Source organism: Chrysochloris asiatica, unplaced genomic scaffold (assembly GCF_000296735.1).
Source record: "Chrysochloris asiatica unplaced genomic scaffold, ChrAsi1.0 scaffold00294, whole genome shotgun sequence".
Classification (NCBI taxonomy): domain Eukaryota; kingdom Metazoa; phylum Chordata; class Mammalia; order Afrosoricida; family Chrysochloridae; genus Chrysochloris; species Chrysochloris asiatica.
In genome coordinates, this window is record NW_006408812.1 from 2707809 (window position 1) to 2728283 (window position 20475).

Here is a 20475-nt window from a genome sequence, read left to right on the forward strand (position 1 = left end):
AATCTGGGAAAATTGGAAGTTGTCAAAAAGTGTATAAACTAGTCTTATATTTTGGTCTACTGTTAGGAATGGCCTAGCATGAGCAGAGTCCAAGAAAAGCACAACAGAGGAATAGAGTAAAATAGAAAAGATAACTGGAGAAATTTTAAAAAATATATACACGAAGACACATGCATTACCAGAGTGGAAGATACTATAATACAGAGTGACTGTCTTTTAAGAGTTGAGTGACTGAACTAAATTGCATTTCTCACCTGGAGGCCAGGGCTCTCTTCCAAACTCATTTGGGTTGTTGTCAAAATTTAGATACTTGCAACCTAAGAAGGAATCTGGGTGGCACAGTGCTTAAGCATTCAACTGCTAACTGAAAGGTCAGCAATTCAAACCCATCAGCTGTTTTGTGGGAAAAAATGTGGCAGTCTGTTTCAGTAAAAATTTCAGCCTTGGGAATTTAATGTTGTTGTTCTTCCTGGTCATACAGGGTCACTATGAGTTGGAATCAACACGACAACGATGGGGTTTGGATTTAAGCCGCATAAATATGATTCGATAATAAGAGAAGTAAATGGATTATAATTTGAACTGGGCAACATTACTATCATACCCAAACCCAAACCCACTGTTGGTAACAGAAAGCAGAACTGCTCCCGAGGGTTTTCAAAGGCTGCACAAGTCTGTTCACAGGAGCAGACAGGTTTATCTTTCTCCCTCAGAGTGCCTGGAGGGCTTGAACCACTGACTTTGTGGTTAGCAGTCCAATGCTTAACCCACTGTGATGCTAGGGTCCCTTACATACATCCTATAAATACTGTTTAAATGTTTATTAATCAGTTGAATAAATACTACTAAACATGATGATAAGCGCCAGGCACTGTTTTTGGTGCAGGGAATATAGCAGAAACAAAGGTAAACAAAAAAATGTCATGAGACTAACACTGTAGTGTGGGGAAAAGAGAGAATAAATAAGATAAATAAAATGTTAGATATTAAGTGCTGAAGAGAAAAACAGAGCAGGCAGGGGAGCTGGGGAGAATGTGTGCACCCTTTTATGTGTATGTGGGGTGAGAGTAGGGAAATTTAAATAGAGTGACCAGGGACACTTGGATATTTGAATAAAATCCTGAAGGAGATGAAGGTGAGCTTCGCAAATCCCTTTGTTTTCTATACCACTGGTCCCCAAAGGAGGTGGCACACAAAATGTTCAATGAGTGCTTGTTTTTATACAATGAATACATTCCTGATTTAGAGGAGAAACTAGAAAAGTAAATTCTAGATAAGAACTTTTAACTGTTCAAACTATCTGCTATCTACTCCATTCTTTCTTACGTACACACTCAAACATTATGAAGATAAGTACGTTGTCACATTCTTAAATTAGCACACATTTTCTTACACAATTTCATCCTGATTTACAACAACAGTGTATACGAGGGGGCTTAAAATGTTCATAGAAAAATGGAATGAAAAGAGAATGGAATTTTTCCATTAACTTTCTGAAGCTCCCTTGCATATATGTTCAGCATATGCTTTCATGTGTAATAAATTAGAAATCTCAGAATGGCAGAGAGAAGAAAATCAAATCAAATCATCCAGAGATTATAAAGCATTTGAGGGGAGGTATAGTTTCATTTAGTCTGTTTACTAAAAAAAAGCATAGTGGTTATATGTACTGTTTACTATTGTATCATCAAGAGACAAAACAGGGTCTTGGACCTAGTAGGACTCTCAATAAATACTTAATGAATGAATTTTAAAGTAAAACAGACCGAGGCTCCATTCCTGGCTCTAGCATTTAATCAGCTTTTGTCTTAGGGAAAAATAATCTAAACTGCAATAAAACAGGCATAACAGTATCAATTCCCTGCTGTTTTTTGAGGATCCAATAAAGTAAACCTATGAGGTCTTTGGCATGAGACCAAATATGTTCAATAGAGAGTTGCTATCTTTAATATTCAGAGTCCTGGTGTGGCACTGTAGGATAAGCCCTGGATGCTTAATGCAAGGTCGGTGGTTCAAACCCACTAGCTGCTCCTAGGAAACCCTATATAGAGTTGTTTTCAGTAGGAATGGATTTGAAGGCACTTAACAACAACCATTTTTTTTATTATCATGCTAAAATATACAAGGATGCTTGAAAAAGTTCTTGGAAAAATGGAATGAAAAGATAATGGAATTTTTCATAAACTTTTTGAAGTCGAGCATAACTTGATAATGTATTTTTTTATACACCGAAATCATATGCATTTACTTAAGAGTTTTATATTACCTCTTTTTTGAATCTGGAACTTAATAGCAACATATAATATTATATTTTCTTATGTAGTAATAAGGAGTCCTAATAGTGTGGTTATGAGTTGAGCTGGTTGCAAGGTCAGCAGTTTAAATCTACAAGTCACTCTGAGGGAGAAAGATGAAGCTTTCTGTTCCCATAAAGATTTATAGCCTCGGAAACTGACCTGACGCCACACAACCAACCAACCAACCAATCAACCAACCAATGTAGTAATAAAATAATAAAATTTAACTTTTGTCATTCATTATCTATATGACTTGTGGCAAATTTAACTTTCCCCTGCGTCAATGTCCTCATCTATGTGAAACGGAAGTAACAGTAGTAACCCTCTCACATGTTTATTATGAAAACTAAATGATGATGCAGATAAAATTCCTAGCATAATCTTTTGCATATGCTTAGGATACATTAAATATTATTATTTGTTGTTGTTGTGCCACTGAGTCAGTTCTGACCCGTAGCCACCCTGTGTAGGTTTCCAAGAGTGGCTGGTGTGTTTCAACTGTTGACTTCACGGTTAACAGTCCTATTATTATCCAAAAAACATAATTTTAATGGCACCATAATATTATACAGAAGCTGAATATTTGTTCTTTCCAATTTCTTAATACAACACATTGTGCAAATTATATCACAGCTTTAATATACCCTTTTTTCATAAACAGGTGACTAAATCTTTGTTCTTTAAATTCAGGATATAACAGAGTCAACATCTTTTTGTCTTTAGGCAAAATCTTAACCAAAAGGAAAATAAATAAGACTTTGTTGTTGTTAACTACTGTCGAGTTGGTCCCGAACCACAGCAACCCTGAATAGGGTTTCCAAGGAGCAACTGGTGAGCTTGAACCACCGACCTAGTGGTTCAAACTGACTTTGCAGTCCAGCGCATTAGCCTACAGCGCCACACCAGGACTCCAGGTAAGACTCACTACTGTGGAAATGCCTAGAAATTGAAGTGGATAGGTCATCTGAGAGGGCTCTCATTAGAAGAAACACTTGAAAACTATTTGGCAAAAAAACCAACCAATCATGGTAAAATTCTCTCTCTCTCTGTCTGAAATAAACAATAATTCAATGTTACTGCTTGTGCAATCCTGAAGGAAAAAGAGAACAATACTCATGACCCTATTTTTAAGCATTCCATATATACGAAGAAATGCAGATACCGTAATTTTCTTAACTCACAAAGATATTAAGAAGCTAAATGTGAATAACTGTGACTAAATGTAATACAAGTGGTCAGTGGGACTTAATGCTATTAGACATAAGCTAGAGTTTTCATAAAGTCCTATTCTATCAGGGAAATGAAAATGGTGCTGGTCAGATCTTCTATACTTTGAATATTACATCAACACTACAATCTATGACTATGAGTTGAAGAAACTATATTTCTTTAATAATTGGGTTGAGAATGTTTTGAAATTTTAATCAAAGCTTCAGTAGGATTTCTTAAATTGTAACTGCCTGTGCATGTGTAGGGAAGTCCTGGTGTGGTGTGTAGGGTAAGCACTGGACTGAAAATTGCAAGGTCAATGGTTTAAACCAACCAGCTATTCCTTAGAATTTGAGCACCCTGTACAGGGTCACTATGAGTCGAAACAAAACAACAACAATACACCCATGTGTATAAGGCAACAAACTAGTCAAAATAATGTCTGAGTACTATCGCGCTGAGGGTTAATGCGCTTGACTACAAAGTCGGTTTGAACTGCAAAGTTGGTGGTTCAAGCTCACCAGTCACTCCCTGGAAACCCTCTGCAGGGTTGCTATGGGCCGGAACTGACTCGATGGCACTTAACAACAACAACAATACAATTTAGGTAAAGTATCCATAGACTTGTCAAGATTCAAATAAACCAGAAAATTTTAAACAATAGAAAAATAAAAATTTCTGTGTAATTTTAAGCTGAAGATGTTTTATAAAGAGATAATCAGCTTAGTACTAACATTCAGTTATTCAGGCTGCTGAGGTTTTTAAAACCACAATGAATGCTGCTAAAAAACATAATTAAAACAAAACTTATCTTAGTTTACCCTTGTTTTAAAAAAACATTAGTCTTTTTTGAAAATATAAAATATTTAGAAAGTAAGTAAATATGTATAAAACAGTATAATTTATAAAATACATCTTAAATTTTCAATTTGCCCAGCTCTAACATTCTGTGTTGAAAGAATCAAGGCTGCAACTGCAGCATGCTGTTTTTAAACAGGTGTCCAAGACACTGTCACTTAATCTAACGCCTCCTTGCTTTGGTATATAATACCAACACTGAAGCCAAGAACTAGAATTATGCTTTGATTAGAGCTCTAAACCAACCGCAATCTATTCAAGTCGCTTTAGCATTTGAGCACCAAGCAAATGTGCTATGATAATTACTGTTACATGATCTTGACATGAACTAATCTCTGTTCCTATTAACTTTCCTAGTAAATGAACCTTTGATGCTTAACTGATAACAACTGCTGGAATTATACAGAGCAATGACAATAAGTAGTGACCATTCATGTTATTAACATATTGCATACTTATTTCATATTGGATTATGCAATAAAATTGGATCACGGGCTAGCATTACATTTGAAATCAACGCAGACTGGGGTGAGGAATGTAATTTCTATTTTGATCTTATATATTTTCTCGAGCTTAAGTTTTTCAGAAATGCTATTAGTGATCAGTAGATCACAGAATTTGATAACCAGACAACAGACTCAGCAATTAACATGGCATGACATTTTGTTAACCCATATAATTTATGATTACTTAATTAAAACAATACCTGAATAACTTCAGTGACTCCTTTCTACATAAAGGGTATTTTTTATCCAGAATATACTACACCTAAACATAAGCTTAAACAACCAAAGTATCATAAATGATAGAAAACAACGTTGCTAATCAGATTTTTATTTTATTCATATGGCTGTTCAAACCCTCCAGCTGCTCCTCGGAAACCCTATAAAGAGTGCTATGAGTTGGAACCGTCTCGACAGCACTTAACAACAACGTTTAAGTCTAAAACTACAGCAACTTAACGCAGGTATTAATTTAAAAAAACAACACTGCTTTCTTTATTGAGCTACAACAGCACCTCACTAATTTTATACTAGTTTTAATATTTCTATGAGACTGTAAACCTTTAATGGTACTTTTAGGAAAATGACTAGGCAAATTGATATCAGATGTCTGAACCATGAGTGTCCATGCAGTCATGCATGAATCTGTTGGGTGTAGAAGTCATTGCAATTCTTTGACATACAAAAGATGATAAAAATAAAAAACTAAACCAAGTACATCCTAGGGACAATGACACATAATTCTGTTTCTAGTAATTTTTCCTCAGAATAGAATTACATGTTGTTGTTGTTGTTAATTGCCGTCAAGTCGGTTATGACCCATAGCAACCCTGTATAGGGTTTCCAAGGAGCAGCTGGTAAGCTTGAACCACCGACCTTGCAGCTCAAAGGACTTTGCAGTGTAGCACATTAACCCACAGCACCACACCAGGACTCCATAATTAAAGACAACACTGCTTTCTTTATTGAGGTAAAACAGTATCTAATTTTATAATAGTTTTAATATTTCTATGAGGCTACAAACCTTTAATGGTACTTCTAGGATTCCTCTCTCCTAATTACATGAATGATTTGTAAATCATTACTTGCGGTGGTGGTTATGTGCCGTAGAGTTGGTTCCGACTCACAGTGACCCTACACAGGCTTTCCGAGGCTATAAATCTTTACGGGAGCAGAATGCCTCATCTTTCTCCCACGGAACAGCTGGTAGTTTCGAACTGCTGACATTGAGGCTTGCAGCCCGATTCGTAACCACTACACTACCAGAGCTCCTTAAACCATTGCTTGTAGTATTTAAGAATTGGAAGTACCTCAAGTTCCATGAACAGAATACTTAATAAATAGCTTATGGCACATATCTATAATGTTTTATTACATAGTCTTACAAAACTAACTGGATCAATATTTACCAATTATTACGTGAAAATGACAAGGACCTCTGGTAGCGTAGTGGTTACGAGTCGGGCTGCGAACCGCAAGGTCAGCAGTTCGAAACTACTAGCGGTTCCACGGGAAAAAGATGAGGCATTCTGCTCCCATAAAGATTTACAGTCTTGGAAACCCTGTGCAGGGTCACTATGAGTTGGAACCGACTCCACGGTACTTAACAACAACAACAACAAGTGAAAATGACAGGCTACAAATCATTGTGGGTATATAATTCCATTTATTGAAACTAGAGCTGTCTTTAGGCTGTGTGTTTTTAAAAGTATGACCCAAAATACTATAAGCAGTTCTTCTGGAAGGTAGGATTACACCTGAATTGTTTTTGCTTTCTATTTTTAAATATTTTTGCAATATTATTGTGGGTTAATGCATCTGACTGCAAAATAGTTTCAACCTGAAGGTTGATGGTTCAAGTTCACCCGTGCTTCCCGAAAACCCTATTCAGGGTCACTATGTGTCGGAACTGACTTGACAACACAACAACAACAACAAATGATGAGCATTGTTGTTGTTGTTAAGTGCCGTCGAGTCGGTTCTGACCCATAGCGACCCTGTACAGGGTTTCCGAGGGTGTAAATCTTTACGGGAGTAGAAAGCCTCATCTTTCTCCCGCGGAGCGGCTGGTAGTTTCGAACCGCTGACCTTAAGGTTTGCAGCCCGATTCGTAGCCACTACGCTACGAGCATGGAGCACGTTTAAAATAAAAAGGCTACTCTATGTTCACCACTATTCTTTAATTAATAGCTTTACGAGAGGAATATGTATGCGAGTAAGTCAAAAGTATTGCTACAAAACTATAGAAACATTTATTAAACTATGAACCCTATGATTTCTTGATGTATCTTTCATGTATGTTGGTACACTTCTGAAGGCAGTGTTTTCCTCTCTCTAACACTTTCCCGAAGAATTCGGCACTCTTCCATTTATACCATTGTCAAAACATCCTTCAGAGACTTAAGGGTCCTTTGAGTTTGGGAACAAAAAGAAGTCTGAAGGGGCAAGATTAGGGCTGTAGGGTGGATATGGTGAGATTTCCCAATGAAATTCTTGTGGGACAGCCCTTTCAACCATTTATGAATGAGGAGTATTGTTGGAATAGGAAAAAAAAAAAAAATTCTCACTGCAACTTTTCTGGTCTTTTTCTCAACAATGCAGTTTTCAATTTTCTTCAAGCTTCTTCATAATAAGCTGCCAGGACTGTCCTGTGTCGCTTGCAAAAAACAGTCACCATAAATAACCTTCTGAACTGATTTCTCTGTCTTGAATTTAATTTGCCCAGCAGATCCCATCAGAAGCCACTGGTTTTTGTAGGCACCCTAATGACACGACCACCAGTATATTACTGAGAGAACTTGTCTGTAGCCATCCACTGATCTCAAAGACATGTAAACATATTTTGGAATGAAGCTGTACAAGCGTATATGACCTGGAACCTCAGTAAGCACTGTTGTTTGACTTACCCTGGTATACCTGGCACTTGAGTAAAGTATTGAAGCTTCTTGATTTCCATTCTGATATTACCCAAAAATACCATCCTAAACAATAATTATGTAAAAGAGGCTAAAGAAAAAACCGAAATTCTTAACATTTGTTGTTGCTAAGTGCCATCAAGTTGGTTTCGACTCATAGTGACTCTGTATAGGGTTTCTGAGGAGCAGCTGGTGGGGTTTTAACCGCCGATCTTGTAGCTCACACTGACCTTGTCATACAGCTCATTATCATGCAGTGCCATACAGGACTCTTTAGTCACCTTTAAAATAGCCACTTTTTCAGTTATTTCAAAACAGAATAAATAAAATACAGAAGAGAGCTTGAGTAACCATTTGTTACTAGCAACAAGGCAACTCATTACACATAGGTAACAAGAGCTTTTAGGTGAGATCCCTGCAATTATACTTCTACCTGTACAGTTGTTGTTGTTAAAGTGCCATTACGTGGGTTCTGACTCATAGTGTTTCTGAGGCTGTAAAGCTTTTGGGGAGCAGAAAGTCTCATTGTTTTCCCATGGAGTAGCTGCTGGGATGGAACTGCTGACCTTGTGGCCAGCAGTCCAGTGCTTATCCTACAAAGCCACAGCACAGTGATATTGTGATTGTTAAGTGCAATGGACTCGGTTCTGACTCAATGCTATAGGGCTTTCAAAGAGCAGCTTCTGGGTTTGAACTGCTAACCTTGCTGTTAACAGTCCAGTGCTTGTCCTACAGTGCCATACATGTATAGCAGTGGCCCATTTATCTGTGGTTTCACAGTTTCATTTCATTCTGCAGTTTCATTTACTCGTGGTCAATTGCTGTTGTTGTTAAGTACCGCTGAGTTGGATCCAACCTTTACAGGGGTTTCCAAGGAGTGGCTGGTGAGTTTGAACCACTGTCCTTGTGGTTTAAACTGACTTTGCTGTTAGAAAACATTAAATGAAAAACTCCAGAAATAAACCATTCAAAGGTAACATCTGTGCATTGTCCTGAGTAGCACGATGAACTCCTGTGCTGTCCTGTCCTTGTCCAGCGTCTACTAGGTATTTGAAAATCCAATCTTCTTTTCTCTAAAACAGATCTTTAAGGTCCTTTCAAGTTTTAAATAGATTTTAACAGTAATATTCATATTTACATTACTTTAATAATAAGGATGACATATAAATATGTTGTTGTTAAGTGCTGTCGAGTTGGTTCTGACGCACTACAACCCTGTATAGGTGAATTTTAATCGCCAACCTTGTGGTCTAGTGCTTATCTTACAGCACCAAACTAGGACTCCAAATCAATATGGGAGCAGAAACCCTCATCTTTCTCCCACACAGTGACTGGCAGATTCAAACTGCTAACCTTGTGGTTAACAGACCAGCTCATATTATCCACTATGCTACCCAGTGCTCATTCATATAAATATGTTGTTTCTGTTGTTAAGTGCCGTTGAGTCTATTCCAACTCATAGCAGCCCTGTATAAGGTATCTAAGGAGTAGCTTGGTGGTTTAGAAATGCTGACCTTGTGGTTTGCGGTCCAGTGCTGATCCTACAACGCCATAAAAGGAATCCTCATATAAGTAATGCAAACATATTTATATGTCACCCTTATTATGAGGTGTGGCATTGCAGGATCAACACTAGACCGCTAACCATAAAGTTAGCTGTTCAAACCCACCAGCCACTCCTCGGAAACCCTATACAGGGTTGCTATGAGTCAGAACTTACTCAATGGCACTTAATAACAATAATAAACATAGCAAGAATATTTTCACTAATAAAAGTTCAAATCTTTCAGAATATAAGAAAGGTCAACACTTGTTTTAAGTACGTTCAGGTTTAAAAAACAATAAACCTACCTGATGACTTGGTTACAGTGGGCACACATTGGTGTTCGTTTCCCAGCTGGAATGTGCTCAGCTCTTTGCACCAAAGTATCCTGGTCACTTGGCTGGGGTTGCCCCACAGTTGAGTTGGCTGGTGCCCCTGCTCCCGAGGAAGCCACACTGTTTGAGATTCTTCCAGTGAAAGGTGCTAGGAGTTTAAATACAGAAGAATTAGGAGAATAAGTTAAATATAAGCTTTTTCTAATAATCAAATAATAAGTTTTCTAATAATCAGTAACTCACTTGCTTATATTTATGGGCAAGCTTACATATCAAACACTGGGCTGAGGCTACAGAGATGAATAGAAAAGAAAGTCAAGGATTTTTAAGCGGGTGAAAAGAAGTATGGATGTATAGTTAAAGCCTAGGAAATCCTATACAGGGTTTCTATTAGTCAAAACTGACTCAATAGCACTTAAGAACGACACTTAGGGTGTTGTAAGAAAAGCAGAAAGTTACCTCTGCTTCCAAGAGGAGATTGGTAGACATCTCTGTTAAGCATTGAGTTATAACTGCAAATATATTATACACACATTGAAATATCTGTTTGCTGAAGAAAACAAAACTGAACAGATTATATTCTTTCTCCTCCTGTATTCTCTAAATTGTTGTTGTAGTTGTTAATTGTCGTCAAGTTGGTTTCGACTCATAGCAACCCTACTTAGTTTGCTCTACTTCCGAGGAACAGCTAGTAGGTTTGAACCGTCAACCTTGTGGTTAGCAGTCCAGTGCTTATCCTAAAGCACTTAAGTATCACCATCAATCCTCTCCCTCATCATCCTCTTTGGAAATACTAGGTCATGCTGATTTTGTATCACTAGTGGTTCTTGAATTTGCCCACTCCTCTATTGTTGATATGTCCTGGTTCAGGGTCTCATTGTTTCTCAAATGTCTTGTTACCCTTTAATCCTCTCCTCCCCATAGTCAATCACAACTCGGTTTAAAGTACTTCAACCGTTTCCCTTTTCTCTGACCACTGAATGTAGTCCATGTTTCTAAGCACGGCAAACAAGTCCTTTTAATGATCTGTTCCGGGCTCCCACAACCCCAATTTTCACCATTTCCTCTTTCACTTTATGCTAAAAAAAACTATCATTTTTCTCCTTGTGATTGGGTCTACATATTTCATGATCAGCAGTACCATTTTCTAACCCTTCTTCCTAATTATCTGATGATCACTTCTTATCGAGGTTCAGCCCTAAGTCCAAAACTCTTCCCTAAACTACCTGTTCCTCAGTGCCACATCCACATAATCTGGAGTATTTCTTTTCAATGTTCCCCATATTTTCTGTGAACGTCTTTATTACTGCTTCTGTTACATATTTCTGTACCTTTTCTTCCCCAACTAAATAGTCAACTCCATGAAGACAGGAACTCTGACTGATTCATCATGCTAGCAATTAATACAGTGTCTGGAATGAATAAACTGGAATCAATGAATGAATGAGTGGAATATGAAAACTGTGTGAGTGGTTCAGAACAAGATGACTGCTCCTTTGATACAGGAAGTGAAAATCTAATGGAAGAGAAAGGGCACATGTAAAAAAAGATTGAAAAGGAATAGCTTTAAGCAAAGCATACAAATCACACAATTTGACAGTTATCTATGTGAATAAAAGTGCTGGCAGTATTCATATTAGAGGTGTGGTTAGAACTGGGTAAGATTAATTAGGATCACTGACAATACAATTCTCCACCAGAATAATGCCTGTTTGTCACAGTGTACAATTACCAATCTAGAAACCCAAGCATTTAAAAATGTTCAGCACATCTCCTCAAGTGTTCTGACTGGCACTCCATGTGTGAAATGTCACTTTATAGGCCAGGGAGCACTACTATTTATTGCCCATGCTTCAAGTGAGTCACCAAGACTAGAAACAATGTTTCCCATCTCTTGTGCTTCCTCTTATAGAAAAAGGACTGAAAAATACTGTAAGACTTACTTTGTACACGCTCATCATTTAGTTACAAGGCAACTCATCTGTATGAGTCCTCAGTTTCTACACTCAGACCTGATTTCTCTTGGAGGACCAGCTATGGATTTTCAAGGACATTTTCAATGTCAAATCCTCCCATTGCCTTTAAACTCCAAGCATCTAAACTCTAACTCCTCTTTTACACGAATTATGGCCTATTTCTACAAGCTCCTGTGTGCTTGAATTCTCCCACGTACCCAGGCACAGTACTCTGCCTGCCATGACCCTGATGGTTAATCACCGGGCCCTAGCAGGTATTTCATAGTAAAAGTTTCTCAGATCTGTCCCTTTTTCTAACTCCAAACGTACCCTCTGTCATTTTAGTTCTGGATTTCAACCCCTCAAGCCTCAAGTCTGTACTATTACAACAGCCTTTTAATCAGTCTCTCTGTTGCCAGTCTCTTCTTCAACCCACTCTGCTAAATTAGTTTTCTAAAAACATTACTCTGATCGTATTCCCCTACTTTTAAGTCGTCTACAAACCTTACTACATACTACATGCAGTCCCTCAGTACATTCCCTCCAATCTTCTTTACAAACTAGTCTTTCATGATCCCCTAATCACTGTCATCATCATCATACTAGTTTATACTGATTTAATACTTTATTGAATCACTATTTGAAGTGATTAATCACTACTTGAAGGTGCTATCCTCAAGTTCTTAAAATGACCCAATGCTTTCACTACAACTACTGCCTCATTTTAATTCCATAAAGGAGTCCTGGTGGCACAGTGGGTTAAGCATTGGGCTGCTAACCACAAGGCAAAGTAAAACCACTAACAGGAGAAAGATGAGGTTGTCTGTTCCCATAAAGACTTAAAGTCTTAGAAGTCTTAAGGAACCGTTCTACTCTATCTACCCTATACGGCTATTATGAGTTGGAATTGTTTAGACGGCAGTTGTTTGTATTGGTTTTTTTTTAGTGGGGAATCTGAAGCAAAGAGAAATTAAGAGACCTCCTTATGGCTTGAACCCAGGCAGTCAGGCTCCCAAGTCTGTGCCCTAAAATACTATGCTTATCTGCTCATTGGCCCTTGAGCATGCTGTTACCAGTCCCTACACTTCTATGACCTTCAACCAATGAAATGGTTCCTTCTCCATTACTCGTCAGAGGTGTCCTCTTTCCCAAGGCTTATACATGGTCCATTTTCTTCTCCAAGTTTTCACTGACCATCCCAGCCTCAAGGGTTCCCTTGCTACTTTTCATATCAATAGTCCCTTTGCCTATATAATTTGTTTTCTATTTAACAATGTCCCGCAATAGTTTCGCCTCAACTCCATTATAAACTCATTAAAAAAAAAAAGGAAACAAATTTCTGTGTATATTTCTTTGTATCCACTAGTTTTAAAAACCTGACTTACAAACAGAAGGTGAAAAGTTAGTGTTTTATCAATTAAATAAAACAAAGAGCCTTCCAAGTCACTTTCAGTTTGTCTTTTGAAAGAAGCTATGTTGTTGGTGGCTGTCACTGAGTCAGTCATTGACTTATGGTGGCCCCGTGCCCAACAGAACAAGCATTGTCTGGTCAGGTACCATCCCTGTGGTTGGCTGTGGACTGGCCTGTTGTGATCCAGAGTTTCCATTCAGAATTAAGACAGCCAGGTCTTTCTTCTTAGTCTGGAAGCTCTGCTGTCCTGTATCAGCATCATGACAACATATAAACATCTACTGACCGATGGGTAGAGGCAGTGTGTGAAGTAGAATGGCTGAGATTTGAATCCAAGTCACTCACATGAATTCTAACACTGAATCACCAATGTCCTCAAAGTGGGATGTTGTTGTTATTATTGTTAAGTGCCATTGAGTTGATTCCAACCCACAGGGACACTGTATAAGTTTTTCGAAGAGCGACTGGTGAGACTGAACTGCTGACCTTGTAGGTCAAACTGACTTTGCAGTCCAGCGCATTAACCCATAGTGCTAGATAACGATTATTTTAATATGCAGATTTAGTTCAGGATTTCAAATAATGAAAGAGTTATCAACTGAAAAATACGTAAACCAGAATTTTTAAAGAAGTCATACTTTTTAATCTACCATATGCCTGAATTTTTTCACATTATCTGGGCATAAACTCACAAGTACTGAGTCACTGAGACGTTTTTCGCAATAAAAGACTGTAGTAATTCTCTACCAGTCATGGTGAAAGGGACTCACAACCATCTGGTCTATGAGGTAAGGAAAAGTATACAGAGAACTAATTTATTTCATATGAGAAGCCATTCTAAAACATGCAACATGTGACTAGTCTTCAATGAATATAACAAGGCTCTAAGACCTGGTATGGTGCTGTGGGTTAATGCACTGGACTCTAAAGTCACTTGAACTGCAAGGTTGGCAGTTCAAGCTCACCAGCCACTCCTTGGAAACCCTACACACGGTTGCTATGGGTCAGAACCGATTTGATGGCACTAACAACAACAAGTTCACAGATGTTTCATTCTTGGGAAGAAAAGCCTTTCCCTCTATTACTGACTGTTTCAACCATTTTGGATATGACAGAAATTCTCACACCTCCTGTTGTTGCTGTAAGAATTCTTACAGTATTCTTTCATTATTTGAAATCCTGAACTAAATCTGCATCTTAAAATAAGAATACTGTAAGAATACAGTATTGTAAGAATACTGGCCTGCAGACAAAGCTAGCCAAGCCCTGTCAGTTACCAAGAACTGAACATTTCCAAGGCACAGTTATTTCCTGTATGAATAAGGTGAAGTTTTATTTCTTCAGGCTGAACTTCTCACTAACACAAGAACAAGCAATCTTTCAGTAGTTAAGTTCCAACCCACTGGCCTCTGTTCACTTGACGTATGGTGGAGAGCTGCTGGGCGAGGAGAAGCAACACAAAATGACCTGTTTACTTTGTAATTTTGTAGAGTCTGCTCTACCGTACAGAGGAAAACAGCCAGCCATAGGCAGCACAGTGAGCAAAATTCTACAAATTTGTTGCTGTTATTGTTAAGTGCCATCGAGTCGATTCCGACCCATAGCGACCCTGTATAGGGTTTCCGAGGAGCAGCTGGTGAGCTTGAACCGCTGACCTGCAGTTCAAGCAGCTTTGCAGTCTAGTGCATTAACCCACAGTGCCACAGACTGAACCAATAATAAGTCTTCTTTTAAAGGATATGAGGCTTAAAAAAGACAAGGTATTCCTTGGTAATTAAAAGTTTTAGCAAGACCTTAAATAGGAGTAAGGAGCGCTGGTAGTGCTGTAGGATAAGCACTGGAATGCTAACTGCAAGGTCAGCAGTTCAAACCCACCAGCTGCTCCATGGGAGAAAGATGAGGTTTTCTGTTCCCATCATGATTTACAGGCTCAGAAACCCCAGACAGGGTTTCTATGAGTCAGATTCTATTAGACAGCAGCAGGATGGGTTAAATAGGAGTAAGGAGCCCAGGAGGTATAGTGGGTTAAAGTCTGGGCTGCTAACCACAAGTTTGGTACTACAAACGCCCCAGCCACTCTGCAGGTAAAGGAGGAGGCTATCTGATCCCATTCAGATGTACAGATTTCAGAAACCCTAAAGAAGAGTTCTGGAGTCCTGGTGAGGCACTGTGGGTTAATGCGCCAGACTGCAAAGCCGTTTGAACTGCAAGGTCGGCTGTTCAAGCTCACCAGCTGCTCCTTGGAAATCCTATACAGGGTTGCTATAGGTCGGAATCAACTCGACGGCACTTAACAACAACAACAAAGAAGAGTTCTATTCTGTTCTCTAGGATCACTGGACTTGATGATACAAGTAATTCAGCCGTAATTGCGCAGGGAATTTGGCAATGAGTTTGGTTTGGTTTCATTTTGGTTTTAAATAGGAGTGTTGTGTTAATTCTATTTCACAATCTAAGTACTTAATCATAAAAAAACAAAACAAAACAAAAACCAACGTGACTTATTCAAAGTGAATAATTAATGAGTCAGTAGGCATCACAATGAGTGCATTATGAGAAAGTTAGTTCTTGACTCCCATTGTTTTCCTTTAACCCTACTGTGACTCATGGGACATACAGTATTGTTAGGTGCCCTTGAGTTGGTTCTGACTCATAGTGACCCTATGTACAACAGAATGAAATATGGCCGAGTCTCACAAAATCCTCACAATGGTTACATATGAGTCCACTGTTGCTGTCAATCCATCTCCTTAGGGGTCTTTTTTTTTTTTTTTTTTTGCTGACTCTTCAGAACCAAATCAATGACACTTAACAACAACACTTTACTAAGCATAATGTCTGTCTCCAGGACCTGGCCCCACATTGACAACATGTCTTAAGTATGAGAGACGAAGTCTCACCGATTTGGCTTCTAAGGAACATTCTATTCTGTACTTCTTCCAAGACAGATTTGCTTGTTCTGGCAGTGGATGGTACTTTTAATATTCTTATCTAACACCATGATTCAAATTCATCGAGTCTTCAATGGTCTTCAGTATTTATTGTCCAACTTTCACATGTATATAAGGCTACTGAAAATACCATGGCTTGGTTCAGATGCACCTTACTCCTAAAATGAATCTCTTTGCTCTTCTTGTACACTTGAAAGAGGTCTTGTACCTAATGAAATATGTCATTTGATTTCTTCACTACTGCGTCCATGAGTGCACTCATGGTCTTTGATCTTCATTAGTTAAGTATTTTAAGTCCTCTTCACTTGCAGCATAGAAGATTGTATCATCTGCATATCACAGGTTAATGTGTCTCCTCCAAACCTGAAGTTCATTCTTATTCATATAATCCAACTTCTTAGATTATTTGCTCAGCATACAGACTGAATAAGTATGGTGAAAGGATACAGCCCTGGCACACACCTTTCTTGGTTTTAAACCACTCTGTATCCTTTCTTCTTCTTCTTTTTTTTTAAATGTTTATTGTGAATTATGTGGTAGTTTACATGGGAGAACATTAGCTTTACATTCATCCTATAGTATATCGTTTCATTGCCATGGTTACAATCCCCTCCATGCATCATCAACTGACCAAAGGATATACCCTGCAGGCCTAACCCCTGGGGGTCAGCACACAGCCCCTCTACGTCTCTGGGTCTAGAGTCCAGTATCCTCTTCTTTTGTTTGAACAACTACCTCTTTGTCTACATACAAGTGTACAGGTGAATACTCATTCTTTGCAATGTTATGCAGTTTGTTATATGTATGCTCCTATACTGAGTCTCTATAAATCGGAACTGACTTGACACTTAACAACAATAAAACACAGTTGAAAGCCTTTGCATAGTCAATAAAGAACAAGTAAACATCTTTCTAGTATTCTCTGGTTTCAACCCAGATTGATCTGATGTCAGCAATGATATTTCTCATTTCACATCCTCATCTGAATCCAGCTTGAATTTCTGGCAGTTCCCTGTTGATTTACTGTTACAGCCATCCTTAAATTATCTTCAGCCAAGTTTTACTTGCATGTGCTATCAATGATACTACTGTTTGGCAATTTCCGCATTCCATTGGGTCAACTCTCTTTGGAATGGGCACAAATATCTTTCAATCACAGTTGGTCATGTAGCAGCCTCCAATGCTGAATCAGATGGTTGAAGAATTATAATGTGTATTCCATTGATTCCGGGAGGCTTGTTTTCACTAATGCCTTCAGTGCAGCTTGGAATTCTTTCTTCAGTATCATTGATAATTAATCATATGCTACCTCTTGAAATGGTAGAACAGTAACCATTTATTTTTGTTACAGTGACTCTGTGTATAACTTCTGTCTTCTTCTGATGCTTTCTGCATGGTTCAATATTTTGCCCACAGAATCCTTCAATATTGCAAGTCAAGGTTTAGTTTTTTTTTACTTTAGTTCTTTTAGCTTGAGAAATGCTAAGTATGTTCTTCCCTTTTGGTTTTCTAATTCTAGGAAATTACACATTTCATTAAAAGACTTTGTCTTCTCAAGCAGCCCTTTGAAATTTTCTGTTGAGCTCTTTCATTCTTCATTTGCTTCTGACACCTACGCTGGAGAGCAAGTTTCAGAATCTCTTCTGACATCCTTTTTTTATCATTTCTTTTCTATCTTTTAAAATGACCTTTTACTTTCTTCACAGATGATCTTCTTGATATCATCCCACAATTATTCTGGTTTTGGGTCGTTAGTGCCAAATGCATCAAATCTGTTCTTAAGATGGCCTCTAAATTCAGGTTGGAACCAACTCCACGGCACACAACCACCACCATCAACATATAGTAGGGGGTCTGGTGTTACACTGGGCACCTAACAAGACATGGCAGTTTGAAGATGACCAGCTACTTTATGGAAACTCTATGAAACAATTCTACTCTGTCCTACAGAGTCTCTATGAATCAGAATTGACTTGATGGCAGTAGGTTTTTGGTAATATATAATATTATAAAAATTTATGAAATATTTAAGGAATTAGAAATGAATCAATTAAGATTACCATTAAATAATTTGACATAATTAATGTGAAAACTTGGCAGCATATTAGTGTACTTTTACTGTGTAATATATAAGCTTATCAAATTAAGCAAATAAAATCAACATAATGCATTAAGTTGCTACTTAGTTGTCTGTGTGATATAATAGAGATTTTAAGAGGTAAATCATAACAATGCGTTACTAAATATGAAATTTATATTATTACAAAGGAATGTTTAAAAAGTTATCTGTTGGACTATGAATCAGAGATGAAAGATTTTAAATAAGTGAATTACCCCTCTTTTGTGGGAAAATCTTTATGCTATATAATATAGAAAGATGTGAAAATTATTTAACCAACAATGATTTTAATGGCATTTTTTAAGCAAATGATTCAAATTTACATTATTTATTGATTACTTAATACAAGTTTTAAATAATCTTATCTGGTAATTCAATGTTCTTTTTTAATTGAAACACCCTAATCCAGTAATTACCAAATTTATCCAAATTACATCAGTACTATGCCACATAAGTGTATTAAGAAGTGTATCAATACTTTGTATATAATGTCATATGTTTAAATATATTATAAAATGCTGTAAAATATTTAAGAAATTACTAAGAAATCAAGACCAACAAAATTCCTGGTAGAATGATGGGTGCTTCTCTGAAAAGAGATGTTTCCTAATTGTCTTAAGAAAATGGGTGGGTCATTTTATATTTTTGCTTTTTATTCTTCTTCACAAAAGGCTGTTAATTCTAAACCAATGCACTTAAGAGAATAATAATAGTGAAGATTACAATGCATACATTAACCACCTGGCCAGACTGGATAAGTCTGTCAACTCTTTTGGTTCACAAGTCAAACTACTCAACTACTGTAAGAAAAGAAAAAAAAGAAACCATTCCTCCCACATCCTTCTACTCAGCTAGGTTCCATAATTCATTGCAATAGCCACCCGGAACTCAGATACCATACTAACAGTTCAAGAATTCATCAGGGAAGTTGTCAGATTATAATGCAGGGTCAGATTTGTCAGGGTAAAGTTCTTTCAGTTAGCACAGCCTCTCCTCATTGTGCCCGTAGGCAGGCCTGTCTTTTGCCCTTGGCCCGCTGACCTGGCTTCTATCCTGCTCTGGCAATATTACAAAGCTCTTTATTTCCCCCTAAGTTTTTACTGTGAATTGAGTGACAGTTTACATGAGAGAACACTGGTTTTATACTCATTGTTTGATGCAATGATTATAATCTCCTCCGTGCATCATCATTCAACAGTATTTGCTTCTATTCCCTGCTTTTTTTTTTGGGGGGGGGGGGGCGGGGTGTACATAAAAACACTCAGAAATATATAATCATTTAAACAAACAAAGGGCACATTCAGCAAGGCTGCCTCCTAACTACCAGCACACATCCTTTCTCTTTCCATGAGTTTAGAGTCCTCAGCTGCTCCCTCTCTCCATGTCCTCATCTCTGCCTCCATCTCTGGTGTCACTGCTTCTCTGGATAGGATCCTACATTCTGCTCATGTTCTTCTCCCTTGATGGTCCTAGGGTCCTCTGTTTCTGGACTATAAGATTAACTGTTGTTGTTGTTAAGTGCCGTGGAGTCGGTTCCGACTCATAGCGACCCTGTACAGGGTTTCCGAGGCTATATATCTTTACAGGAGCAGAACACCTCATCTTTCTCCCGCAGAACAGCTGCTAGTTTTGAACTGCTGACCTTGTGGTACACAGCCAGACTTGTAACCACTATGCTACCAGATTAACTATTCCCCACTTTTTGCTACAAAGCTTCTACCTTTACAGTTGTGACAATAGCAATTAGTCATGATAACAATTACTCACTATTGAATCATAAGAATTTTATCCCCATCTCTTTTCACCAGACCCATCTAGACAAGATGAAATCTATTCAGTGGGGTTTTTACCTTCCCACACACACTCTGAAACTAAACTGCCTCTTGAAAACGTGTAAGCCAGTCATTTCATGCCTTTATAGCCTCCCCGCACCTCCAGTTTAGGTAGCCAATGTCTAAACTGTCCATCCCTATCAACCCTGTATACAGAGGGTAAAAAGCTCTTTTAAACTTTCTGATAAATGCCTGGACAGTACTCCACTCCTCACTACTCCACTGTACTCCTCAGCCCAAATGCACTGAACTTTAGCTCTGTGGGTCAGCAAACCTAGTGCCCCAATTAAGTACCTGGAGGCACCCCACTGCACAAGTGAGCTTCCTGACCAAAGGCACTCAGCTTTATTTACTCCTTGGACTGGGAAGGCCACCACTCTGTCTCGTGTTCTGACTCTTGTTTCTCCTGTTTCTGCTTCTCTAACAGTCTGCTGTTATTTCTCTGGTATCGCACCTTTCTGTCCTTGGGTTAAAGAGGTTCAATGTACAGGGATCTCAAGGCCCAAAGGACATGCTCGACTCCAAGCTTTTCTTCTTTGATGGTAGT

The 20475-nt window shown here is 38.2% G+C and overlaps 1 protein-coding gene across 6 annotated transcripts in view; it reads right to left on the reverse strand.

The window, feature by feature from the left end:
- Positions 1 to 20475, reverse strand: part of PDLIM5 (PDZ and LIM domain 5) — a 296691-nt gene that overhangs the window by 31553 nt on the left and 244663 nt on the right. For all 6 annotated transcript variants that reach the window (XM_006874692.1, XM_006874697.1, XM_006874696.1 and 3 more), the window contains one exon: positions 9634 to 9808. In XM_006874692.1, coding sequence (XP_006874754.1) covers positions 9634 to 9808 — 175 coding nt within the window. The remainder of the gene's footprint in view (positions 1 to 9633; positions 9809 to 20475) is intronic.